This window comes from Cervus elaphus, chromosome 23, assembly GCF_910594005.1.
Source record: "Cervus elaphus chromosome 23, mCerEla1.1, whole genome shotgun sequence".
In the NCBI taxonomy this organism is placed as follows: Eukaryota; Metazoa; Chordata; class Mammalia; order Artiodactyla; family Cervidae; genus Cervus; species Cervus elaphus.
In genome coordinates this window covers 75449950-75476652 of record NC_057837.1, presented here as the reverse complement: position 1 = coordinate 75476652, position 26703 = coordinate 75449950, and the positions used below count along the sequence as shown (strand labels likewise).

General features: G+C 53.5%; 1 protein-coding gene across 4 annotated transcripts in view; it reads left to right on the top strand.

The window, feature by feature from the left end:
- SULF2 (sulfatase 2) overlaps positions 1 to 26703 on the top strand; it is a 127657-nt gene that overhangs the window by 99908 nt on the left and 1046 nt on the right. For 3 of the 4 annotated variants that reach the window (XM_043884517.1, XM_043884516.1, XM_043884515.1), the window contains exons 7-20: positions 708 to 883; positions 2961 to 3089; positions 6184 to 6240; positions 6550 to 6679; positions 8511 to 8703; positions 21198 to 21414; positions 21515 to 21611; positions 22078 to 22172; positions 23018 to 23077; positions 23504 to 23673; positions 23867 to 24009; positions 25016 to 25139; positions 25802 to 25835; positions 26078 to 26131. In XM_043884517.1, coding sequence (XP_043740452.1) covers positions 708 to 883; positions 2961 to 3089; positions 6184 to 6240; positions 6550 to 6679; positions 8511 to 8703; positions 21198 to 21414; positions 21515 to 21611; positions 22078 to 22172; positions 23018 to 23077; positions 23504 to 23673; positions 23867 to 24009; positions 25016 to 25139; positions 25802 to 25835; positions 26078 to 26131 — 1679 coding nt within the window. The remainder of the gene's footprint in view (positions 1 to 707; positions 884 to 2960; positions 3090 to 6183; positions 6241 to 6549; positions 6680 to 8510; positions 8704 to 21197; positions 21415 to 21514; positions 21612 to 22077; positions 22173 to 23017; positions 23078 to 23503; positions 23674 to 23866; positions 24010 to 25015; positions 25140 to 25801; positions 25836 to 26077; positions 26132 to 26703) is intronic. The other variant, XM_043884519.1, reaches the window with a different exon arrangement.

Sequence of the window (26703 nt, the reverse complement as noted above, 5' to 3'; positions counted from 1 at the left end):
GCCTGCAATGCAGGACACCTGGGTTCAATCCGTGGGTCAGGAAGAATCCCTGGAGAAGGGAAGGGCTACCCATTCCAATTCCATTCTTGGCCTTGAAAATTCCATGGATGGAGGAGTCTACTGTGGGTTATAGTCCATGGGGCCACAAAGAATCAGACACCACGGAGCAACTAACATTGTCACTTCACAATAAAATTAAAAATTTCGTTCCTCAGTTGCACTGGCCACATTTGAAGTGCTGAATCGCCGTGGGTGGCTCGTGCCACACGTGTTAACATTCCTGCATCGCAGAAAGTTCTATGGGGCAGCACTGTTGTGGCTCACAGACCCCTGTCTCGGGCCAGCCATTCATTCATCCATCCATCCATCCATCCCACAGCATCTGTTGAGTGCCAGTACACACAGGACCCAGCAGGGAACAAAATGACGAAGTCCCACCCAGATGGGACCTACATTCTAATGCAGGGAGACACAGTCCGCAGATACGTGCTGAGCAGGCAAGCAAAGGGGGACAGGGGTGAGGAGGCCATAGGGCCACCTCGGTCAGTCCCAGGGGCCCCACAGAGAGGTGACAGCTGAGCAAAGACCTGAAGCAGGGGAGGGACAGGCCTGAGACCCCAGCACATCGCCCCTTTAGAGGAGAGCAGGCCAGGTGCCCACTGCCCGCCGGCCCGCCCCACATCCTCACTGCCTCGCCTGCGTTTCAGATTTACAACATGCTGGTGGAGACCGGTGAGCTGGACAACACCTACATCGTGTACACAGCCGACCACGGCTACCACATCGGCCAGTTCGGACTGGTGAAAGGGAAGTCCATGCCCTACGAGTTCGACATCAGGGTCCCGTTCTACGTGAGGGGCCCCAACGTGGAGGCCGGCTCCCTGTAAGTGCATCACCCCACCCCCAGCAACCCACAGTTCCAGGGAGGCCTCCAGGCTCACTGGCACCCACATGGGCAAGCAGCAGGCAGCCCCCGGCCACTCCCCTGGGAGCGTGGGATTTGGGCAGGTGGGCCTGGGTGCCGAGCAAAGGGGCGGTGATGTAACCCGGGTGGGTTCTGATCATCGCCTTCCCCTCTGTTGGGGAAGGGGAGGCCAGGGCTGTTAGCACCTGAGAAAACAGACTCTTTGTGGTGGGCGCTGTGCCAGAGTCAGGGAGCTGGACTGTGTGTGTGTCCCTGCCAGCGCATGGAGATGCCGCCTTGACTTCTGTCTGTCCTGACTGGTTGTGGGTCTGGCGGTTGTCAGGGAGGGGCCCTGGGCTGAGATCAGCAAGGCCGGCTCAGTGGCAGCGCTAAGGGAATCAGCCTCCCCTCCGATCCTTCCCCGAGGGCCATGTGGGCCCTCATCCAGCCGTCCCCGCGGGTTAACCTTTGAAACAACACATCCTGGCAGCAAAAATGTTGTGTCTGGGGCTGGGAGGGAGTAATCATAGCTGCAGCTTCCGGGTCAGCCGGGATGTTATGGAGACCAACTCGAAGGGTCTTTTGAAATGCACGTTGTCACCGCTCTGGTGCTGATCGGGTTCGACTTCCGTCCGAGCCCAGAACGCACGCAGACACTGACTTGGCTACAGGATTCCTCCTGAAAGGGTGACGTCTTGGGACCAAGATGTTCCTGCCCCGCCCGGGAGGTTTGGTGGAGCTTCCAGGAGGCAGGCAGTGTGAGCTGCAGCCCAGCCTCATCCCTCGTCCTCTGCCGACCTCACTGGCCCCCTCCCTGTCTGGATCTCAGGGTCCCCAACTGTAATCATAGCTATTGGAATAATAGCCGTGTTGATACAGTGTGATTCCTCAGACTTTGGTCTAAGCACCTTCTATCCAGGTAACTCAGTTAAGCATGATAACAAGCCTCTAAGGTTAGGTGTGAGTGTTATCCGTGTTTTAAACACGAGGAAACGGAGGCTGAGGTTAAGTTGCCTGAGATTACATAGCACAGGAGAGAGGTGCTGGAATGTGTCTCAAAACCAGGTTTCTGATACTTGTACATGTTTTTCCTTATTTGAGAAGAATGTGTGACCATTAAAGTCATCAGGATCACTTGCTTTCGGGAAGAGAAGGTGGACTGAACTGTAATCCAGCAGCTGTCATTACACTGGTCAGCCTCAGAGTCTGTGATCTGCTTCTCAGGACTCAAAACCACAGAGAGGCTGAGCTGGGGAAGGGCCCGTCTCTCCGCGCACAGGGCTGTTCAGGTCCAGACGGAGGACTTGAACCCACAGAGCCGGCCTCCCAGAGTGTTTATCAGGCATCCTTTCTGGGGCTGAACTTGTGGCAAGGAGCTTCTGCAGAGCCAACCAGGGTAGAAAAGGAAGCAAGGGAGGGCCGGCCAACAGGACACAGGCTGGGCCACGAGACAGCCCCCTGATCTGACCTCCCATCCCCTTTGCCTGTTCTGTGGTCTGCCCCACCCTCAAGGGGAGGGGAACACACATGGTGTGAACCCCAGAGCCTGGGGATCTCGGGGCCAGAGGTGGGGAGAGTGCTCGCTGGGGCCTGGAGGAAGCACATTCCAGGCAGAGGGCACACACCAGGGCAGAGGCCCGGAGGCTGGGCTGTGCTCCCTTCCAGGGGCAGCGAGGGGGCCAGTGTTCACATCAGAGGCGCAGAGAAGGGTCCAGGGGAAGGTCCAGGGTTTGCAGTGCGTCTCAAAAGAAAGCATTCTCCGTTCAGGAGTTGGGATAGGCAGGGCCTTCCCGGCAGAAGAAAGAGCCAAGCAGAAGCCAGGTGTGGGCCTGTGAACCGCAGCCCCCTGCAGTGGTGCAGAGGGTGGGAAGGTGAGTGCTGGGCTTCAGCTGAATCCAGGGTGCAGAGGGGGACCTTGAGGGCCAGGGTGCAGGAGAGTGACATGATGGATGGATGGCAGCTTTCCCACCTTTGGGGCACTGTGGAGCCATCTGTCCCAGGGGAGGCTGGGTCACCACCGCCCCGGTGACCGAGTCCTTCTCTTCCCCTGCGTCAGGAATCCCCACATCGTCCTCAACATCGACCTGGCCCCCACCATCCTGGACATCGCCGGGCTGGACATCCCCTCGGATATGGACGGGAAATCCATCCTCAAGCTACTGGACACAGAGCGGCCGGCGAATCGGTGAGGGGGCGGGGTGGGTGCTGGGGTGCCAAGTACCCCAAACTGTCTGAGCTCCTGGCCTAGCTGGGTGGGTCTCGGGGGGGGCGGGGGTTTCTCTATACGGAGGAGCTGGGGTTCTAGGGCCCCCCATCCTGACCACTTACCTGCTGTGGGGCGAGGGAAGGAAGCTCCCTCTCTGAGTCTACCTTCCCAGCTGGAATATGGCCACAGCTCAAACTGGGTGAAACGTGAAAAAAATAACAGCTATCGGAGCTGACATTAATTAAGCACTTTCTGTATGCCGGCCTTGTTCTGAGTGCTTTGCAGCAGATTTTATTATTTTAATCTTCACCGTAACTCAGTGAAGTTGGCATTATTATGATTCCAGCTTGGAAACTGAATCCCAGAGCAGTCAAGTGACTTGTTCAGAGTTCTCTTGGCAGGTCTGGATCCCAGTCCAGGCATCCAGACTCCAGGCTAGAGGTTACACTCTTAATCGCCATGACTGGTAGCTCTGATGCCAGATGGTATGATGGGAACATGTTCCTGGGTGTCCGGGAGGCAAACAGAAGAACAGTCTTGTTGTTCAGTCGTATTCAACTCCTTGCGACCCCATGGACTGCAGCAGGCCAGGCCTCCCTGTCCACCACCAACTCCCAGAGCTTGCTCAGACTCATGTCCAGTGAGGCCGTGCAACCATCTCATCCTCTCATGTCCCCTTCTCCTCCTGCCCTCAATCTTTCCCAGCATCAGGGTCTTTTCCAATGACTCAGTTCTTCACATCAGGTGGCCAAAGTATTAGAGTTTCAGCTTCAACATCAGTCCTTCCAATGAACACCTAGGACTCATTTCCTTTAGGATGGACTGGTTGGATCTCCTTGCAGTCCAAGGGACTCTCAAGAGTCTTCTCCAACACCACAGTTCAAAGGCATCAATTCTTCAGCACTCAGCTTTCTTTATGGTGCAACTCTCACATCCACACATGACCACTGGAAAAACAACAACTTTATACGGTGTTGTTTTAGTCGCTCAGTCATGTCCGACTCTTTGCAACCCTGTGGACTGTAGCCCGCCAGGCTCCTCTGTCCATGGGATTCTCCAGGCAAGAATCCTGGAGTGGGTTGCCATTTCCTTCTTCCACTATACGGTGATGGTGAGCAAAACCTAGGTGCGAAGGTGAGCTGAGTCTGGTCAGACAGGGAGGAGGAGGATGCAGTCACTGGCGTGGCAGCAGCGGCATCTAGTGGCCATCGGTGTAACTGCCCACCGAGGTAACGGCCCCACAGCACCGATGGACGCAGCCTCCAGCTGGGACCTCCTGCAGCTCAGAGGACCCCGGCCGGGTGGGCACTGTCTGTCCAAGACTGAGTGTCCTGTAGAAGGAACCACCTCTGCTGAGCCTCCTCCCTCTGACTAGGAGGTTTTATGATCTGTAAGGGTACTGGTAAAGAATCTGCCTGCAATGTGGGAGACCTGGGTTCCATCCCTGGGTTGGGAAAATCCCCTGGAGAAGGGAAAGGCTACCCACTCCAGTATTTTGGCCTAGAGAATTCCATGGACTATTCAGTCCTTGGAGTCGCAAAGAGTCAGACATGATTGAGCAACTTTCACAAGGGTGAAAAATGGGCATGTTTGGGGAGGGCGGGGGCGCTGTGTTGGGAGCCAGGACAGTGGGGGGTCAGGTGCAAGATGGAAGCACCCTCTCTCAGCCCAAGGCCCTGTCTGGGAAGTGGAAATGATAGCGTGAAACTCCACAAAATGCACACTTAAATCCAACGACAGAGGATCAAAGGGAAAAACATCCCCTCAAACACTATGTAATTAACCTGAAGTCAGGAGAAGCGTTTCATCTGGTGCTGAAGTAAAACGGAAGCGATCTCTTCCAGCACCAGGGGAACTGCTGGGCTTCCTGGGAGGCACAGAGGGGCGTGCACATGACTACGAGTGACTTGGAGTGACTTTGACCTGGGTCATTCTGCCCCGTGTTCAGACCCAAGGCTCTAGGGAAGTGCAGCTCTGCTGTGGGCCCGGAGGGGTGTGTGTGTGTCCGTGTGTGTGTCCATGTCTGTGTGTGTGTCCGTGTATGTGTTCATGTGTGTCCATGTATGTGTCCGTGTGTGTGTCCGTGTATGTGTTCATGCAGGTATGTGTCCGTGGGTGTGTGTGTGTCCATGTGGGTGTGTGTGGCTGTGTGTGTCCACGTGTGTGTGTCCGTGTATGTGTTCATGTGGGTATGTGTCCGTGGGAGTGTGTGTGTCTGTGTGGGTGTGTGTGTGGCCGTGTGTATGTGTGTATGTGTGTGTGTACATGTATGTGCTCATGTGTGTGCCCATGTGTTTCCGCGTGTGCGTGTGTGTTCATGTGTGTGTGTGTCCGTGTGGGTGTGTGTCCGTGTGGGTGTGTGTCCGTGTATGTGTGTCCGTGTATGTGTTCATGGTGTGTGTGTCCGTGTGTGTGTTCATGTGGGGGGGGGTGTCCGTGTATGTGTTCATGGGTGTGTCCATGTATGTGTTCATATCTGTGTGGGTCCGTGTATGTGTCCATGTATGTGTTCGTGTGGGTGTATGTGTGCCTGTGTATGTTTTCATGTGTGTCCATGTGGGTGTGTGTCCATGTATGTGTGCCCATGTGTGTGTGTCTGTGTGTTCATGGGTGTGTGTGTGTGTGTGTCCGTGTGTGTGTTCATGTGTGTGTGTGTGTGTGCCCATGTGTGTGTGTGTCCGTGTATGTGTTCATGGGTGTGTGTGTTCGTGTGTGTGTGTCTGTGTCCGTGTCCGTGTGTGTGTCCGTGTATGTGTTCATGGGTGTGTGTGTTCATGTGTGTGTGTCCGTGTGTGTGTCCGTGTATGTGTTCATGGGTGTGTGTGTTCGTGTGTGTGTGTCCGTGTGTGTGTGTGTCCGTGTATGTATTCATGGGTGTGTGTGTCCGTGTGTATGTGTTCATGGGTATGTGTGTCCGTGTGTGTCCGTCCCCCACTCGCCCTGGCTGCCCCCGGGGTCTGCGCTGCTTGTGAGTCAAGGCTGGCTCTGAGCGCCGTCCCTGCTTCTGGAAGGATGGAGGGACATGGGAGCCCCTGCACTGCTGAGAAGATGGACATGTGCTTTCTCCCCCCAGGTTTCACTTGAAAAAGAAGCTGCGGGTCTGGCGGGACTCCTTCCTGGTGGAGAGAGGGTGAGTGCCGGGGTCTGGAGGAGCCGCCCCAGGGCGATACCGGGCAGCCCCCACCTGGGCCTCCCGCGAAGCGCCTGGCAGTCCCACCTGCGCCCGCAGTACTACCAATGTCCGGGGCAGGAGGGAGATTGATGCTGTTCCGCCACCTCCCGCTGGGGGCTGGGAGTCTGTGTCCTCGGCGCCCTGTACCCAGGAAGCCGGGCCGGCTGCATGCGCGTGCTCCCTGGTGACCCTGCAGCAGGGCTGAGTGGGGCCACATGCTGCCCCAGAGCTGGGCGGCCAGCCCCGCGTCCGCTCTCTGCCCTACAGCAAACTGCTGCACAAGAGGGACAGCGACAAGGTGGATGCCCAGGAGGAGAACTTCCTGCCCAAGTACCAGCGCGTCAAAGACCTGTGCCAGCGCGCCGAGTACCAGACAGCGTGTGAGCAGCTGGGGCAGGTGAGGCTGCTCGGCTCTGCGCTGGGGCTGGGGACAGGGTCCCTCCTTCCCTCCCAGGGGCCCCCCAAACCGCGGCCCAGGCCTGCTTCTCAGACCAGCAGAGCGTGTCCCTCATGATGTGTGACCCCAGGGTGACGCCAGGGGGCGAAGACAACGCTCAGAAAACCCTTCCAATCCTGCTCCCGTCAGAGGAAAGCTCCCCTGTGGGTGCACGTGTCTTTAGCTGCTCTGAGACCCTTGCCCGATCCCTCATTAACAAAGACACAGCTGGCCTCTGCGCAGTGTTTATAAAGTTAAATAACTATTTCCATTGTATTCACTCTCCCAGATCATCTTTGTGGCTGGCTTTCCACTTACATAGGAACAACAGGAAATTACCTTCTGACGTAAACACTTTTAGGTTGTAAAAATGTGAGCTGGTTTCAGGAGAAATGTTAAGGAAAATATAATCCAGACGGTACTTGGAGATAACAGAAACTGTGACGGAGGTTTGGGAGAGTCGGAACTCGATTTTCTGAGGCCTGGGAGGCCAAGGTGAACTCTGGAGAGGACGGGGAGTGAAGGTGGAGCCCTGTAGAGAGAGATGCCAGCCCGAGGCGAGGTTCAGGGGGAGAGAGGGGGGCGGATGAGACGGGGAGCAGGCAGGGGGCCCTGGAAAGGCCCAGGTGCGGACAGAAGGTGCTTCCTTGCCTCCGTCTGCGAGCTGGGACTTTGAGCTCATCCGTGCTGGCTCAGGCCTGGAGATGTGAGCCCATTTCACCAGAAACAGGAAGTAAACCCAGGGCTTTCACATTCCATTTCTCCTTAATAAACCTGTGGGTTGCCAAGGCCAGGCACCAGTTGGGTGCATGTCACAGGCTGCGTCCAGGCAGCTGTGTCTTATCGCTAGACTCGGAATTGGCACCGACCTGTCCTCACGGCTGGGCTCCACCTGCCCCATCCAGGATTCGTTCACCAGCCCCTCCCCCTGCCATGGAGGGCATCAAGGACCCACCCGTGCCCCTGGAGCACTTTGGGTCACGCTGGAGCAGCATTCAAGGCTGCCTTTGTTGCCAGGCACAGGAAGAAAGCTCTGGACAGAAAGCTCTGGCCTCCCAGAGCTGACCATCTGGGCAGACCCCAGAGGGGCTCAGATTTCAGTTCTGAGCTTCAGGGAATGAATCAATGAGGCCACGAGGGGCCTTTGTCCCCCTGGGATTGTAGTCAAATCCCCCTACTGGCCCATCCCCACCCTCTCCCTGCAGATTGGGGGTCTGGCAGTCCTGGACAGCGAGAGGGCTGCCTGATCTGTCTTTGAAACCAATTATCCAAGCGCACTGCTTAACCAAGGAAAGGAGAACGTGGTGGGGGGGTAGGAGGAGGCTAGGCCAGCTGGAGAGGCCTCAGCCACGCCCCCACTTACAGCTCTAGGGCCTCCAGGATCCCAGCCAGACACCCACCTCCCACCTCAGGCGGACGCAGCCGCACCCTGCTGACCACGCCCCCCACCCCCACCCCACTGCCGCCGCCTGCCTCATGCTATACCTTCTGGAAGGGCCCTTCCCTGCATACGAGCCACACCCTCCCATCCGAGTGCTTTTCTCTTAGGGGGCTTCCCCGTGGCGGGGTTCCCGCTCAGCCACAGCGCATCACCTTGGGTACCACTTCTCCGCTCCCCCGCCCCCACAGTGGACAGGTATTCATCCATCACAGAGCAGCTCATTCCAGGCACCAGCCCGTGTCCAGTCGGGGCCACAAGAGGGACGTGTGTGGGGTGGCTGGGAGCAGGGAGCAGGGAAGCGGCGGGGCGGGCAAGCAGGCCCGGGAGGCTGAGGCTGCGCGTGTCTTGCAGAAGTGGCAGTGCGTGGAGGACGCCTCTGGGAAGCTGAAGCTGCACAAGTGCAAGGGCCCCGCGCGGCCCGGGGGCAGGGCCGTCTCCAACCTGGTGCCCAAGTACTACGTGCAGGGCAGCGAGGGCTGCGTCTGCGACGGCGGGGACGGCCAGCTCACCCTGGCCGGACGCCGGAAGAAGCTCTTCAAGAAGAGTAAGTGGGACGGGAGGGGCGGGGTGGGAACCGAGCAGCGGCCGCTTGTTCATTCAAACAAACCTACCTGCCCCGCACCATCAATCCACCCAGCTCGGGGTGGGGTGGGCAGAGAGAATAAAGAAGGAGATGAGCGTGTCCAGGGCTGAGAAGAGCAGGAGCATAAAGAGAAAGGGAGGGGAGAGGAGTCCGGCCCTGGGCCACGTGGTGGGGCCCTTCTGAGACCAGAAGACCTGGAGGGCTTTGAGCAGAGGAGCCAGGATCAGATTTGTGCTTCCATAGCATTCCTCCAGCTGCACTGCAGGCGCCGGACGGGTTCAGCTGCAAATCGCTAAAAGATGTTGAATCCCCCAGTGCGGGCTTCCAGACAAGTCAAGCCAAGGCGACCCTGCCTTCTCCTTTCCGCCTCATGTCTACTTGCATGCAGGCGCGCAAAGTCACTGCAGTCGTGTCTGACTCTGTGACCCCATGGACTGTATAGCCCACCAGGCTCCTCTGTCCATGGGATTCTCCAGGCAAGAATACTGGAGTGGGTGGCCATGCCCTCCTCCAGGGCATCTTCCTGACCCACGGATTGAACCCACATCTCTTATGTTTCCTGCATTGGCAAGTGGGTTCTTTACCACGAGCGTCACCATCTGCTTAGCGTCATGTCCCTGGCATCACATATCTTTCTGCAGTGACTTCACCATCTAAAGCGGCCCCAAGGTGGCACTGACATCTTGTGTCGGGTCCCCAAGCCCCGGCCGGCTGGGATGTGCTTTAAGGAGGGGAACACGTGGGTGAGATGAGCTTCCGGCTGCTACCTTGAGTTCAATGTCAGTGAATCACCACACGCATGAAGTCGGGTGTCTTCACATAGACAAAATGAAGACACAGTGTGCAATAAGGTTCCATATTGATGGTTGACAAGTGTGTCATGACCCAAGGCTGGCAGGAACCTCACCCCATGGTTGCCCCAGGACCACTGGTTCCCGACTCGCTAGTTCAGCGTCAAGGTGATGCTGTGGAACAAGACCACCTAGAGTAACAGGAATCCACTGCACAGTTGGCCCTTGAACAACTATGGTCCCCCTGCCCGTGGATCGTCTTCAGTGGTAAATGCCACAGTTCTGCATCATCCGTGGTTGGCTGAATCTATGGATGTGGAGAAACCGTGGATACCAGGGGGAGGGGTAGGTTAACTATAAGTTACACGCAGATGAACCCCGCCCTTGTTCAAGGTCAGCTGTACTTTGGAGAGGGGAGAGCTGCGCCCCCCATCCCCACTGGAGAAGCTGCCTTAGCCCTCACACCTCCCCCAGCAGGGGCTGGAGGACAGAAAGTTAGGAAGCCAGAGACCAGTGGAGGCGCCTAGGGAAGTCCTCTCAACCTGGCCGCACCCTCCCAGTGGGTGGTCACGGCCCCATTTTGAGGGTCACCTCCCCTGGGGAGCACGCCCCCGGGTGAACATTCGGCGGGCTGTGGGTGCCAGGACATGGTCTCAGCGAGACGGGTCCCCTGGCTGGAATGTCCCCTCCAGAGTTGGGCACTTGCCCAGGCCACCCATTGCTCTAACCCCCTAACCCAAGGGGAGCCAAAGCCTCATTAGAGACTTTAGTTGTTTCTCTGTCTTCTTTCGCTGTGGTACCATCAGCACTACATGATACCGTGTTTCTGACTGTCGAGTTCAGTGGCTTTAAGGACACTGATGGTGTTGGGCGGCCATCACCACCGTGCATCTGCGGAACTGAAGCTCAGCACCCGACAAACAGTGACTCCCCACCACCCCTCCTCCTGCTCTTGGCAGCCACCCCCCTGCTTTCTCTGAGTTTTTACTCTTGTAGCTATTTCACATAAGCAGATCACACATGATTTGTCCTTTCTGTCTGGTTTATTTCACTCGGCATAGTGTCCTCAAGGTTCATCCGTGTTGTAGCCTGCGTCAGGATCCCCATCCTTTTTCAGGCTGAGTGAGATTCCCCTGTAGCCTAATTAGAGACTGGCTGGGCGGCGGCAGGCCCAGAGGTCTCCTCCTGTCTTTGCAGAGGACACCTTCGTTATGAAAGCCGGTTTGTCTCCATAACGACCCAGCTTCTGCCTGGAACGGCACTTCCCAACTGATGGTCCCCCGTTATAATTCCTCACTAGCTGATTAGTAACTGCTAAGCTAATCTCTTTTTAGCTGAATAAAATGATTGGTTTCCAGATTGAATTACACAGTTAACATCTTGCTTCCGCACGTGGCACATTGGCTAATCTTTAAGTAATACAAGAACTTGTGCTTTAGTTAAGCCTCCCCCCCCCCCCCATTAATGCTTAGAGGAAAGAGATTGTATTGCACTGTATTGTTCAGTCACTCAATCGTGTCTGACTCTTTGTGACCCCATGGACTGCAGCACACCAGGCTTCCCAGTCCTTCACTATCTCTTGGAATCTGCTCAAATTCATGTCCATTGTATTCATGTCCAGCCATCTCATTCTCTGTCACCCCCCTCGCTTTCTGCCCCTCAGTCTTTCCCAGCATCAGGGTCTTTTCCAATGAGTCGGCTCTTCACATCAGGTGGCCAAAGAATTGGAGCATTACCTTCAGTATCTGTCCTTCCAGTGAATATTCATGGTTGATTTCCTGTAGGATTGACTGGCTTAATCTCCTTGCAGTTCAAGGGACTCTCAATTCAAAAGCATCAATTCTGTGACACCCTAACTTCTTTATGGTCCAACTCTCACATCCACACATGACCACTGGAAAAACCACAGACTGGACGGACCTTTGTCAGCAAAGTAACGTCTCTGCTTTTTAATATGCTGTCTAGGTTGGTCATAACTTTCCTTCCAAGGAGCCAGCGTCTTTTAATTTCATGGCTACAATCACCATCTGCAGTGATTTTGGAGCCCAAGAAAATAAAGTCGGCCACTGTTTCCCCATCTATTTACCATGAAGTGATGGGACTGGATGACATGATCTTAGTTTTCTGAATGTTGAGTTTCAAGCCAGCTTTTTCACTTTCCTCTTTCACTTTCATCAAGAGGCTCTTCAGTTCCTCTTCAGTTTCTGCCATGAGGGTGGTGTCATCTGCATATCTGAGGGTATTGATATTTCTTCTGACAATCTTGATTCCAGTTTGTGCTTCATCCATTCCAGCATTTCGCATGATGTACTCTGCACAGAAGTTAAATAAGCAGGGTGACAATATACAGCCTTGACATACTCCTTTCCCAATTTGGACCCAGTCCATTGTTCCCTGTCTGGTTCTAACTGTTGCTTCTTGACCTGCATACAGATTTCTCAGGAGGCAGGTAAGGTGGTCTAGTATTCTTATCTCTTTAAGAGTTTTCCACAGTTTGTTGTGATCCACACAAAGGCTTTAGCATAATAAAGGAGATGTGTTTGTGGAATTCTCTTGCTTTTTCTATGATGTGGTGGATGTTGGCAGTTTTGATTTCTGATTCCTCTGCCTTTTCTCCCATCCAGGTACTAACCAGGCCCGACCCTGCTTAGCTTCCGAGATCAGACGAGATCAGGCGCGTTCAGGGTGGTATGGCCGTAGACTCCTCTGCCTTTTCTAAATCCAGCTTGTACATCTGGAAGTTTTTGGTTCATATACTGTTGAAGCTAGCTTAAAGGATTTTGAGCATTACCTTGCTAGCATGTGAAATGAGTGGAACTGTGGGATAGTTTGAACATTCTTTGGTATTGCCCTTCATTAGGATTGGAATGAAAACTGACCTCTTCCAGTCCTGTGGCCACTGCTGCTTTCCAGATTTGCTGGCATAGTGAGTGCAGCACTCAACATGCACCTAGAGAGCTGAGATTCAGCTGAACTCAGGCCCTCCCGTGAGGACGGTGTGAGATCACAGCCCTGTCTTAAGTGTGCTCAGAGGATCCTGGGAGCAAGAGGAGGGTGGCTCATTACCACCACCTGGGAAACTCCGTCCCCATCACCAGGCCCAGCATTCTTTCTCCTGCACATGCCTGCCAGCAGGATGCTCCCTCATTCCCTTCTGAGCAGCCGGCCTGGAGCAGGGGTTCTCAGCAGGGAGCAGTTTCACCTGCCAGGACCGCTTGGCTGTGTGCTGGCGTTTCTGGCTGTCGCGTGTGACGGGCAGTGGGGAGGGATGCTCCTGGCATCCAGTGGTAGAAGCTGTGGAAGCTGCCTAACTGTGAGGTTCAGGTCAGCCTCCCTCAGCCAAGGCTTATCCGGCCACAGAGTGTTGCCGGTTTTGAGGCTGACGTGCCCTGACCCCGAGCGGCTCAGTCCCCCGCTCGCCCTCATGCACTGGGGCGAGGAAGGAGGCGGAGCAGCCAGCCCAGGACAGAAGGAGAGACCCAGCACCCAGAGGAGGAGATGGGGGAGACTTGGGGGATGGGTCCAGGTGGCCAGTTGTTGGCTCATCTCTTCTCCCAACAAATCTGCAAGCCCTGCCACGTGCCACCTGCTGAGGTTGGAGTTGAATGCGAGAGACACCATCAGACCTCGAGGGTGAGGCCAGGTGTTAGCCGGTCAACCCAGTGGGAAGCTCACCTCCCTGGGTAAAGAAGGCATGGAGGAAATGAAACAAGGGTGTGGCCAGGGGGAGAGGGGCTGCGGCTGTAGGGTAGGTGGTGAGCTGACATTTAAATGAGAGCCTAGTGTGACCAGCAGAGGGGAAGTACTCTGAGCCAGGGCAAGAGGAAGCAGAGATCCCGTGGGTCCCAGCCCGGAGGGCAGGCCACACCGCCCTAGGATTCCCAGGCTTGGGGCGCTGGGAGGGCCCAGTTGTGACCTTGGGCGAGGATGTCAGCTGCAGGGTCCCTAACCAGCAGAGCAGCTGCTGCACGTCAGCTTCCAGGAGCTGAAATATTTACCAGATCTGTTTCACGTCAGACTCCAAAGAGCACTGGCAGGCAGGTCCAGCTGCTGGGAAATTAACTCAATCGCCCAAGGATTGGGCTCAGGATTTGCACCCGAGCCATCAGAGCCCAGACCATGAGGTCACCACCTCCTGATACAGGGGTTTCCCTGGTGGCTCAGGTTTTTTTTAAAGAATCTGCCTGAAGTGCAGGAGACTCAGGTTCGATCCCTGGGTGGGGAAGTTTCTCTGGAGTAGGAAATGGCAACCCACTCCAGGTTTCTTGCCTGGAAAATCTCACGGACAGAGGAACCTGGTAAGCTAAGTCCATGGGGTCGCAGAGAGTCAGACATGACTTAGTGACCCAACAACCCACCCACCTTCCTGATATATGTGGTAGAAAGGGCACATATATTTCAGGACCCTGGACACAAAGACACCTAGGGTGACAAGGAGAGCGAGTGGTGTGGATTCAGCCCTGCAAAAGGTGTACACCGGGGCTGGCAGGCTTTTTCTCTAAAGAGCCAGAGAGTAAATGTTTGAAGCTTTGGGAGCTAAACAGTCGTCGTTTCAAATGCTCCATTCTGTCACTGTGCCGAGAAGACAGCCATGGCCTCTGCAAATGGTTTGAGAGTCGCTTCCGTACAGAACCAGGCAGAGGCCGGGACTGGGCCTGGGCCATAGCTGGGGACAGGAGTATGGGGGGACAGGGGACCCCCAGGAGTATGGCCGGGGGGTGGAGCACTCCAGAGCCAGCAGCACAGAGGAGCAGTACGGCTCCGCTGGGTCTGCTTCCTGGCCCTCCTGGGCAGCAGTGACCTGCTCCCGCGGGGACATCAGCTCAGAAGTGTGTGCGTTTCGGGCGGAGGCACTGCGGCTTCACAGAGACGGAACTCAGGGAGGAAAAAGGCAAGGAGAAAGATGCCTGGGGGTCAGAAAAGGCCAGGGCTTTGTCAAAGGAATGCCTCTTCCGGACCTGGACCCCCGGGTCCTTTGGCCCCTGGGACTCTGATACACAGAGGAAAGGTACACAGATCTGCCCCAAGAAGGGAGACGGGGGTGGGAGAGGGCTTCCCCTCCCTTCCTGGGCCCCACCTTGCTGCCTCCAGCCAGTCCCCGACCCTTGGTCGCCACCTGGTGGTCATTCGGAGCCCAGCAGAAACCTGCATCAGGGCTGGCTCCAGGCCCTGCTCCCAGAACAGATGCGTGTTCAGGGCAGCAGGATTACAGACTTGACGCAGGCCTGGATGGGACCCAAAATGGAAAGAGTGGTGGGGACTGTGGCCAAACGGGAGACCACCGCCCTGTCTGAAGTGGCAGCATGCCAGCTCCCGCCCCACTGACCGCGCCGCCAGTGGACAGGGTGTAGACAGACACGTTTCCCGTTCAGTCTTCAGAAGCCGGAAATGCGTGCTTCTAACAGGGCACCCACCCACCCCACCCCACCCCCATTTTTCTGAAATGTTAGCAACTTGGCCAAATTTGTCTTTTAATAGGTAGAAGATACAAGAAATCTGGCCTCTGACGTTAACCTGTGTTAAGGAAGGGGAAATTCCACTCCACCTCCCCTCATCGGTTCCTCTCGAGTTCTTTTGGCTGGCCAAATAATTAAATTGACACAAGACTGATTAACAGGAGGGAAAAAAATAATTCATAGACACAGAGGTCTCCTAGAGGTGGGACCCCAAAGCGACCAAAGCAGACTGTTTATACATCATTTTTAGACGAGGAAATAATTATTTGTGAATATTTAATAGAACAGAGGGACTGCTGCTTGGGGCAGCGCCTAGTGAAGAAGTGGTCTATTGAGTTTCCTTAGCCTTGAATCCTCTGACTCGTGATAAGGATATGTCTCCTGGTGTAGAGGATACCTTCACGTAGATTTATTTCCCACTTTTCTGGGGGAAGAGCAGAGTGTTTGTGTGTGTGTATGCATTTGTCGTTTATAGCCTGTGGGGCATTTGCCTGATAGTATCGGTCAGGAATAAAAGGCAGGTTTAAAAACTGAGTGGAGAAAGGGTAAGGGGGCATTTTGAGCAGCAGTTTTCACAGCTCTGTCTGCCGTCTCCCGACAGTCAGGCCTCAGTCTCCCAAGCATAGGCTGAGCTGTGACTGGCTTTAATAGGGCAGCACTTATACACCCAGTAGCACTAGGAGAACCTGCCGAAGAATCCATGGAGTCTCCACATCGTACCAATAGCATGGCAGACTCCAGAAGCATCTCAGAGTCTAAAAAGTTCCCCCTTTGCTCGTGTGCACGCTCCAGAAAGAGCGATGAATTTGGCTGCGTGGGCTGGTCTCACCGTGGACACAGAATATATTCCTCAAGTCGTTCACGTGGGGGAAGCACAGCATAACCAGCTACTATGTTTCCCTGCAAATTCCATTTACGGGGGAGCGTCACAGAATCGAAGGAAGTCTGGAGGGATGCCTGAGAGAGCATCTCATGGCTTTGAGACCATTCCCGTAGTTGCGGGGCTCCCGTGTGGCACGGAGTGGTGCTCTCCACCATCAGGGAGGAGGGTGAAGGAGCCGGATTTAGGGTGTTAACTGTGGAAGGTGATGGGTTACAAGACAAATGGACATACACACACACACATACACACACACTCTCTCTCTCTCTCTCTCTGCTCTTCCCCCATAAAAGTGGGAAATAAATCTCCTTGTGAAGGTACCCTCTCTACACCAGTTAAGAGCCTGCCCACAGGCTGTCTCTCGCCACATAAGAAGTGTTGCACCCCACTAAACTTGTAAGCTAGCATACACAGCATGGAAAACAGACATGAGTGGGGGAGCCTACGGTTAGAGTGCTAACTTTGTAGTCACTGTGGACACGCAGTAAGCTTGGTGCGTGGGGGAGTAGCTAGTGCCGTAGAGTCTTAATTGGCATGAGAAATGTGGGCAGGACTTAACTGAGGCAAAAGGCTGCCCTAGATGCCTGCAGCAATCCTGCCATCTTTCATAGCTGTGTATAGATGGTAACCCTCATCACCATCAGGCAGCCAGGAGCTGCAGATGTGGCCAAAACTTATTTATAATATTTATTTTTATTTATTTGGGTGTGCTGGACCTTTTTTTTTTAATTGCAGCATGTAGGTCTAGTTCCCTGACCAGTGATCGATCTGTGCCCCCTGCATTGGGAGCATGGAGTCTCAACCACTGGACCACCAGGGAAGTCCCTGGACAAGAACGAATTTAAAGCTTTGTAGAGGAGCAGAATTTGCCACCCTAAAATATGTCTCTTTGACCTATTATTTTGAGCTGGTTATTTTCTAGGAAACAGTAGACATGGCGGGGGAGGGGGAGGGGGGGGCGGAAACTGCAAGTCATGTGGGAGGAGTTTTTTTGCAAGAAACATTGATGTTTGTAAGGGAGATCTCCATTTGTAATGATGTCGCCCTCTGTCCTTGGAAGAGGAGGCTGATGAAATCTCTAGAACCTTTTCTCCATGGAGATGGCAAGAGCTCACATCTGTGTCACAGTGACCCTGTTTACTGCTGTTTTCCTGGTCACCTCTCACGACTGGCTCTCCCCACCCTCGACATCCTCATTGGCTGAGGGTGTATTTCAGGGGACAGCTTCCAGGTTTTTCTGGGTCTTGCCCACAGATACCTGTTATTAAACTTCTGTTTGATTTTCTATTACTCTCTCTCTCACGGCAACTTAATTCTTAGACCAGCCAGAAGAACCTAGGAGGGGAGAGGAAAACTTCTCCCCCGAGGCTATGCCAGTACTTGTGACCTGTCTTCCTTGAAACGTAAATATGCAAAGAGAAGCTGTGAATCAGGTGCGTGGGAGTGAAGAGGAAGCTGACCAGAGCTCAGTCACCTTAAACCAGGCTGGGTCAGCAGGAGTCGAGGTGAGGGAAACAACTGGCTTAAGAACACCAGGGTGCCTGGGAATTACAAGAATTTTTGGTTCTCAGGTCTTATACAAATCCAGAGGTTCGGTTCCCATCTGAGCCACATTTCCCTTCTTTCATGACTGGTGAGATCGGAGAATGACAGGGTGAGGAAGTAAAGACAAGCACACCTAGGTCTAAGATCAGACAGTCGGTCACAGGATTCATTCCTCACTCTGCATCTCTGCAGAGATCTGGGTCATGCATACAGGCTCAGCACTTCATGGGAGTCCAACTTCATTAGCATGTGTGACCCAAGGACCACTTGGGGTATCTGGTAAAGACTCATCCTCTTCTGAGAGTTCCTAATAAGAAAAATGGGGAATTTGGGTCTTGGTCCAAGGGCAAGTAAAGAAAAGCACCTTTCTCATTATGAGCGTCATTAAATAACCAATCTCCACTGAGAAGGTTTGCTGGTAAGCAGTTGGAAATTAGATAGGATGAGTATTAAGAGGCCCTGAAAGACACCAGGGTGGGCGGAGATGTGGATAATGCAGTAAGTTGTCCAGAGATTGGCTGCTTGGATAAAAATCAGAAGTGACAGGTAGAGAAAAGCACACCAGTGCTGCGTAAGAAATCAGTACCCAATCCTCTGTTTTAAGTCCATGGTAGCCTCCAGGGTATAACTGAGGACTGGCTGACTCCATTTGAGGGAGAACTGTCCCTCAGAAGAAAAATGAATCCTCTGGGTGTGCTGGGGCCCAGGGGGATTCATCCTTAAACTTTCTCGAGTGTAGGACAAATGTCTCTTCCACTGTCCCGATTTCTTTTAACGTCTGCAGTTGTCTGGAGGCAAACAGGAAGAGCTCTGAGTGAGCCTGGAGTTCTCTCAGGGTCATGCTTTTGTTTTCTAGTTTTTAAACTGGAGTATAGTTGATTTACACTGTTGTGTAAACACTGTTTTGTACAACACAGTGATTCAGTTTTATGGACGTATTTCATATTCTTTTCTACTGTGGTCTATTACAGAATACTGAATGTAGTTCCCTGTGCTATACAGTAGGACTTTATCTGTTTTATATATAGTAGTAGTTTATATTTGCTAATCCCAAGCTTTTAATTTATCCATTCCCCCACTCCCTTTCCCCTTTGGTAACCTTAAGTTTGCTTTCTATGTCTGCGAGTCTGTCTCATAAATAGTTCATTTGTGCCTTATTTTAGATTCCACATATAAGTGACATCATATGGGATCTGTCTTCACTTAATGTGATAATCTCTAGGTCCAACCATGTTGCTGCAAATGACATTGCTTCATTCTTTTTATGGCTGAGTAGTATTCCATTGTGTATAGGTATAAAATCTCACCTATTCTTTATCTGTTCATGGACATCTAGGTTGCTTCCATGTCTCGGCTACTGTAAACAGTGCTTATCAACATTGGGGTGCGTGTATCTTTTCAAGTTTTCTCAAGATACACATCCAGGCATAGGATTGCAACTCTAGTTTTTTAAGGAATCTCCATACTGTTTTTCATAGTGGCTGCACCAATTTACAGTCCCACTAACAGTGTAGGAGAGTTCCCTTTCCCCGCACCCTGTCCAGCATTTGTTATTTGTAGACTTTTTAACGATAGCCATTCTGACTGGTGTGAGCTGACACTTCATTGTAGTTTTAATTTTCTCTAATAATTAGTGATGTTGAGCATTTTTTCATGTGTATGAAAAAAATCTGTGCTTTCTCTTTGGAGAAATGTCTATTTAGGTCTTCTGCCCGTTTTTTTGATGGGATGCTTTTCTTGTTATTGAGTTGTATGAGCTGCTTATATACCTTGGAAATTAATCCCTTGTCATTGGTAGCATCGTTTGCAAATATTTTCTCCCAGTTGCTAGGCTGTCTTTTTATGGTTTTCTTTGCAGCGCAAAAGCTTGTAACAAGTTTGATTAGGTCGCATTTGCTTTTCATTTTTGTGGGCTTGAGACTGACCTAAGATGACCTTGGTACGATTTGTATCAGAGATGTTTCGCCTATGCGCTCTTGCAGAAGTTTGATGGTGTCGCGTCCTGTGTTTAAGTCTTTGAGCCGTTTTGAGTTTATCTTTGTGTATCGTGTGAGGGTGTGCGCTAACTTCGCTTATTTACATGAGGCTGTCCAGCTTTCCCAACGCCCCTTGCTAAAAGACTGTCTTTCCTCCACTGTATATCCTTGCCTCCTTTGTCAAAGATTCACTGACCATAGGTGTGATGCTTTTGTTTTTCTAAAGGTTCATCCTGCAAGCCAAGAATTACTGCTTTCAACTCACTTTTTCCCCTGCATTCCTGAAAACTATTCGCAAAGAACTGAGCTTCAGCTTTCATCATTACACTAAGCGGTGGCCTAGACCACCAACCACACTATTGTGAATTTGCTTTCGAGTGTCAGGGATACGCTTTGCCACTAGAGCAGACTTGAAGAGCTTTCTATACACTGGAGCTTCTGAGCTAAGGGCACTATGCCTTTAAAAAATTTGCATGAAATGTTCAAAAAGGTTTTGGGATGCTTTCCTTCCCAGTACAGAATTCAACCTTAGACCAATTGACTTTAGGGAGAAAGGCCTAGCATATCACTCCTATCACACCTCGACTATCAGCCTCCAGCCGAGATTCCTCCTAGTCATTTGCAGGAGGCCTGGGAGGTGTTCTCATGTGTACGGGAAAGAGAGTCCGAGCATTTTCTAATACCGTTTTTTCCCCACTGGCTGTGTTGAATTCAAAATAATCAGTATGCCATTGTGTTGTCTTGGGATGGCCTGCTCTGAGTCCCAGGACCTGCATGTCCTCAGTTTCCCACAGGTGACTTAGAGCTTAGGAAAAAAACACTTCTCAGTCGCACCTCACTGCCCTCCCCGAAGAGGGCATCCAAGACCAGAGACCTCCCCAATGCCTCCCTTTTCAATCTGGGAGAATGTGCTGCTTGGCTCTTTTTTTCATCCAGTTCAAATGAATGGTTTGGTGGGATTTTTTTTCTTGGTTTTGTTTTCTGAGGATTTACTGTGGTGTAAATTCACATATTACATTAGTTCAGGTGTACCATGTCACGATTTGATGTCTGTATATACTGTGAAATGATCGCCCCAGAAGTCCACTTAACACAGTCACAAAAAAATATTTTTGAAGATCTATTCTTCCAGCAAACTTTCAAAGATGCAGCACGGTATTAACAACTCTGGTTGCTGCACTGTCCCCTTCATCCCCAGGACGGACTTTTATAACTGCAAGTTTGTTAATACCCTTCTGACACTTTCCCCCACCCTCCCCTCTGCCTCAGCAACCCCTGATCTGTTCTCTGTATCTGTGAGCTTGGTTGGCTGGAGATACCACAGGTGAGTGAGGTCACGCACTGTCTTGTCTTTTTCTGACTATTTCACTTAGCACACCCCCCTCAAGGTCTACCCCTGGTGTCACAAACAGCAAGATTTCCTCCTCTTTTATGGCCGAGTAATGTTCCATTTTGCGTGCATCCATCAGTGGGCACTTAGACTGCTCCTGTATCTCGGCTCTTGTGAAAACTGCTGCAGTGAACATGGGGGTGTAGACACCTTTGAGTTAGTGTCTGAATCCGCCACCGCATGGACATCCCAGGTGTTCATCTATGCACAGCTTTTCCTTGAGATTTATTTCAGGCCAGTTCCTCCTCAGCTCTAGGACATCAGTTTCCCCAGCTGAATCACCTAGAGGTCCTTTCAGTGAGATCTAAAGCCAGCTTTCCTGAGCCCCCAGCTTGGGAGTGCAGCCCCGTCTGAATCAAGGGTCCGCTGCCCGGGGAGCCTGGTCCGCCTCCCCAGCCTCCCCTCTGATGCCCATAGAGTACAAGGCCAGCTACGCCCGGAATCGCTCCATCCGCTCGGTGGCCGTCAGGGGGCACCACGTCAGCCCGGACGACGCATCCCAGCCCCGCAACCTCACTAAGCGGCACTGGCCGGGAGCCCCTGAGGACCGAGAGGACAGGGACGGCGGGGACTTCAGTGGCACTGGGGGCCTCCCGGACTACTCGGCCCCTAACCCCATTAAAGTCACACATCGGTGAGCGTCCAGGCGGGGATCAAGGAGATGGGCTGGGTCCTCAGCGGGGGCATACACAGACCCCCCCCAAGGGCCCCACGTGACCCCTTCTCTCAAACAGGTGCTACATCCTGGAGAACGACACGGTCCAGTGTGACCTGGACCTCTACAAGTCCCTGCAGGCCTGGAAGGACCACAAGCTGCACATTGACCACGAGGTGAAGGGAGTCTGCGCTGGGAGGCTTCTCGCCACCTCGAGCTCAGCGGGGCCACTGGCCAGAGGAGGAGGCAGGGAGGCCGGGCCCAGGGGACGGAGGCCCCGCAGGATCCTCACCAGGGCCGGCAGCGTCAGTCCTGGCCTCAGACAGACAGCTCCTGCTGGGGGACGAGGGGCAGGGAAGGGCCGCGCGACCGTGACACACCCCTCTGTGATGTACAAGACGCTTACTCCACACTCAGCCCTTCCTTCCAACAAGCCTGGGGGGAGACCTTCAAGTCCCCCAAGGGCTCAGCTGGTTCACAGGCAGGACCAGACAGAATGACCTTTGGTTCCTTCAGCCGGTGGAACCAAGGACCCAGCTCAGAAACCACAGACACGGGCAGTGACTGGGGGCCCTGCCAGGCCGGCCCTTCTTAACTGGCCCCCGAGAGTCTCACGGCCTTGTCTTCTGCTTCCTCCTTCAGATCGAGACCCTGCAGAACAAAATCAAGAACCTAAGAGAAGTCCGAGGTCACCTGAAAAGAAAGCGTCCAGAAGAATGTGACTGTCACAAAATCAGGTGGGAGGTCCCTAGAGCCCCTGCAGGATCCCTCCTAGGGACACAGCATCCCCTCTGTGACTTCATTATTTTTATATCCCTTGCTTAAACACGTTATAACCAGAAATAATGCACATCCTCATTGTCACCACCTCTCAGGTACCAGCCAGACATCCAGAGTTCAGGCAGCTCCTGACTGTGGAGCCAGTTTCCCAGACGGAAACATGCCTCCACTGACAAGCCCTTCCAGGAACAGCCCACCTGGCCTGGGACCCACATTACCAGATCATGGAATCCCCAGCGCAAGGGCTGGAACTCACAAGCAGCGCTGTCCAACCACACCTCTGTGGTGAAGGAAGGGGCTGTACCTGTGCTGTCCAGTTTGGTGACGGCCAAGCTACCACCTGTGATTACAGAGCTCTGAATGGCAGCCACTGTAACTGAAGACTGAATCGCTAATTAAAATTGAAAGAGCCCCAGGTGGCTAGTGGCTACTACAGTCCCTGCTGCCTTTGCAGAAAGGGCTTACACACTCCGGGTTTCCCCAGGGCTGGCCCTGACCAAGCATAAGCTGGGCGGGCAGGGGAGCTGGAGGCAACCCACCTGGAGCCAGGTGCAGCCTCCCAGCTTGGTTAACTTACACCTACCCTGACATTCTGTGTCTGGCCAAGGCCTTCAGCCAGGGTCTCCCAGCTCACGCATGGGGCAAGGAGCCAGGCAGGCAGCGGGCTGCCACCCTGGGGATGGTATCTCCCCACCATGGCCCAGGAGGAGAAACGGGTCCCAGGGAAGCGCAGTTTGCAGCCACCCATTAGGGTGGCCCTGGGCACAGTGTCTGAAAGCTGGGCTGGGTGGGTCTGTTGCAGTTACCACGCCCAGCACAAAGGCCGCCTCAAGCACAAAGGCTCCAGCCTGCATCCTTTCAGGTAAGGGCAGCTGCAGGCCCTCCCTGAAGCTGAATCAAATAAGGACAAGCGAGTCCTGGCCTTTCCTGGGGAGACGCAGCTGGCCCTGCAGAGCCCCGACTCCCAGATCAACCCTAAACCTGGCTCCAGGCGCCCCCTGTGGGCAGAGCGGGTTATGGCAGGGCAGGGCCAGACACAGGCTGGGCCCAGAGAGGCGGTGTGAGTAGGAGGCCCAGCCATCTGATACCATCCACTCCTGGGCTGCTTCAGGAGCTAATGCAGGATGACAGGAGTCTCATCTGGCTCCAGCCCTGCCCCGCACCGGCAGTAGGATTTGGAAGGCCCTTTGGGAAGTCTGCAGGGCCGGGCCCACATCTCCCGGGGCAGGAAAAAACTACCACGTGGGGCCGGGGGAGGTGTGAGGGGTGCGGCCCTGTGTGCCCCTAGGAAGGGTCTGCAGGAGAAGGACAAGGTGTGGCTGCTACGGGAGCAGAAGCGCAAGAAGAAACTCCGCAAGCTGCTCAAGCGCCTGCAAAACAACGACACATGCAGCATGCCAGGCCTCACGTGCTTCACCCACGACAACCAGCACTGGCAGACGGCGCCCCTCTGGACATGTGAGCCGGCCGCGCCCGGGGCAGGGGGGTCCTCCCCAGGGTCCCAGTACCCCCCCATCCTCCCTGCCTGGGAGTGCTTCTGGCCAGACCCTGCAGGTCTTTCAGGAACAGGTCCCCCGGCAACCTCAGGCAGGACAGGAAGGGGCTGGCGGCCGGGCTTCCTTGGCTCAGTGTTCGCAATTTTCCCTGGCAGTGGGGCCTTTCTGCGCCTGCACTAGCGCCAACAACAACACGTACTGGTGCATGAGGACCATCAACGAAACCCACAATTTCCTCTTCTGTGAATTTGCGACCGGCTTCCTGGAGTACTTCGATCTCAACACAGACCCCTACCAGGTACAGACAACACAGGCTGGAGAAAGGGGGCCATGGGGTTCTACAGGCCCTGCCAGGTAGGTGGCCAGCGGAAATGACCGACAGGTTTTCCAAGTTCCACGGAGTCCCTAAGACAGAAGTGAGGAGAAGCCGCCACCAGGAAGGCTGGGGCTCAGGGTGCCACCCACCCTGCCTGCCTGCCTCCTCCCAAATCCAGAGTCTACTGATCACCCATAGCCTCCTTCCTCCAACTTACCCACTTGGGACCATTACAGCAGGCTTTGTGGGATCTTGGGGAACGCCTAGAACCTGGAGCTTCAGGGGTCCTTAGGGTCAGGCCAAACCCTGTAGACCACAGGCCTAACTAACAATCAGGCAGCCCTTACTCTGCACGCTTCCATATATTAACCCATCTGAACACGCACGGGACTGAAGCAGCCAGAGAGCCTGGTGAGCAGAACCTGCCTGTCCCTTATAAAACATGGTCATGACCCAGCTTCAGCATAGAGATTCTCAGTAGCGTGGCCTTGGCACTGTCCAGTCTTCTACAGAAAAGCCCGAAAGCAATTTTTTTTATACCCTTTTGTAAATGTCAGCAACTGTCTTGTCTTGCTATTAATCCCCATATAGGCCACTGGGCATCCCCGTATTTTACAAAAGGGGTTGACTGAGCTGGTAGGTTAGTGGGTCACAGCAGGACCAGGACATTCACACAGACCTTTGCCAAATAGCTGCCTTCCCGTCAAGAGGACCTCAGAGGCTGGGAAGGGCTTCTTTCCAGGCTGGGTACATTTGCTGACCGGTGGTTCCAGGAGTTCAATGTGAAATACATGATGGTTTTTGAGATTTCATGCACATGGGGCTATAGGCAACTGTCCCAAACCCCAGCACTTATGGAGGTAGATGTCACCACCCCTTACCAACCACATACTCCCCACCTGCCCAAATCGGGCCCCCTGGTTGGTAGAAGAGGGTGGGGGGGCCTCTCACCCTCATCTCGTTGATAACCTACCTTTTTTCCAACCAGTTGATGAATGCAGTGAACACCCTGGACAGGGACGTCCTCAATCAGCTACACGTGCAGCTCATGGAACTGAGGAGCTGCAAGGGTTACAAGCAGTGTAACCCCCGGACCCGGAACATGGACCTGGGTGAGCAGGTGCCCCAGGGTGGAAAGGGTGACCACAGGAGGGGCTTGAGGAGGACCCATCTGAAGAGTGAACTCAGAATCACCAGGAGTTGGTGAATTCTCTCACACCCACCAGCCATGTGCTACTTTTATGATGAATGCCACCACTTAGATTTATCACTATGTGCCCGCCAGAGTGCTGAGTGTTTTCCAGGCATTAACTGACAGGCGTTCTGACGACCCTCTGAGGTAAATCTGCATGTCCTCGTTTAGTGATGAGTAATGGGACTGGGTCCAGAGCCCACACACTTGGTCACACTGCCACATCCTCTAGGAAATTTACCAAGAGCCCACAGCTGGGATCTCCCCACTGTCTGTCCTCGGTAGCACAGGTGTTCATGCCCACACATGGGTCCCCCACCATGAATGACCAAGGTTAGTGCTGAATATCTGTGACAGGAGCCTGAAAGTGAAAAAGAGACCCTCAGAGTATACGTGACTGACAGGAGTCTTGGGGACTGCTGGGAATTCAGGCCCCTCTGTGTAGGAGCCACTACAACATCATGGGCTTGTGACCAAAACACTGTGTTTTTAAAAAGAAGAGAGACAGTTATAAAGTTTCTTGCTGGTGCCATTTTTGCCCTAAAATTATGTTTCCATGTTGTATGTTTCTCTCTCCTTTAGGACTTAAAGATGGAGGAAGCTATGAGCAATACAGGTATTGCTTTTGCTTTTAAAGCCTGAGAACTGCCCTGTATGGTGACCCTTCCTGTAGTCTAACCTCAGAGGTTGCACATGTGAGGTTGGGGTGCTGCCCTATCTCTGGTCTGCCAGGGCCTGGCTCACCCACTGGCAAGAGCTGTCCCCTAAAAGGCCTTCTTCGTGTAGTTCTCTGGGGGTCACTTTTTCTTTCTTGGTGATGGTTAATACTCTTTCTCCTTTTGACACTTGAAAACTTAGGCAGTTTCAGCGTCGAAAGTGGCCAGAAATGAAGAGACCTTCTTCCAAATCACTGTGAGTTGAGGAATCAGTTTACCACTAGAGAGCTGGTCTGACCCGGTTTGCTTTGCAGAGGCTGTTCCCCATGCATGCCCTTTCTCATTCCTCTCGTCTGTTCCCGTAAGACAGGAAGCAGCCGTGTCAGTCTTTCCAGTAAAATAACCTACTTGGATACACTGCATGTACTAGATCAATACTTGTTCTCCACATCATCATCTCTGCTTTGGAAGCGCAAGGCCTCCCTGAGAGGCTCAGAAGCGTGTCAGTCGGCTGAGTACCAGGCATCTTGAAGGCTGTGGCTGCCGAGCTGCTCCCTGGTCCATAGTGTCAGCAGCAAGGTGACCTCATTAAATGGTTTCCAGAACACCCATGTACGAGTTCACCCACACTAGGGTCAGCAGAAGCTGTGAGGGGCCAGAAGGCTGTGGCAACCTGGAGAGGTCACTCTGCTTTAAAGAGAACAGAATGGGATGCAATTTGAATCCTCTGACTCATTGAGAAAATGCAGAAATGCAGACATATAACAACGATTTGTTAATGGTGGCAACTAATCTGATGTGAAGTTACCATGCAGGCTAATCACCCCT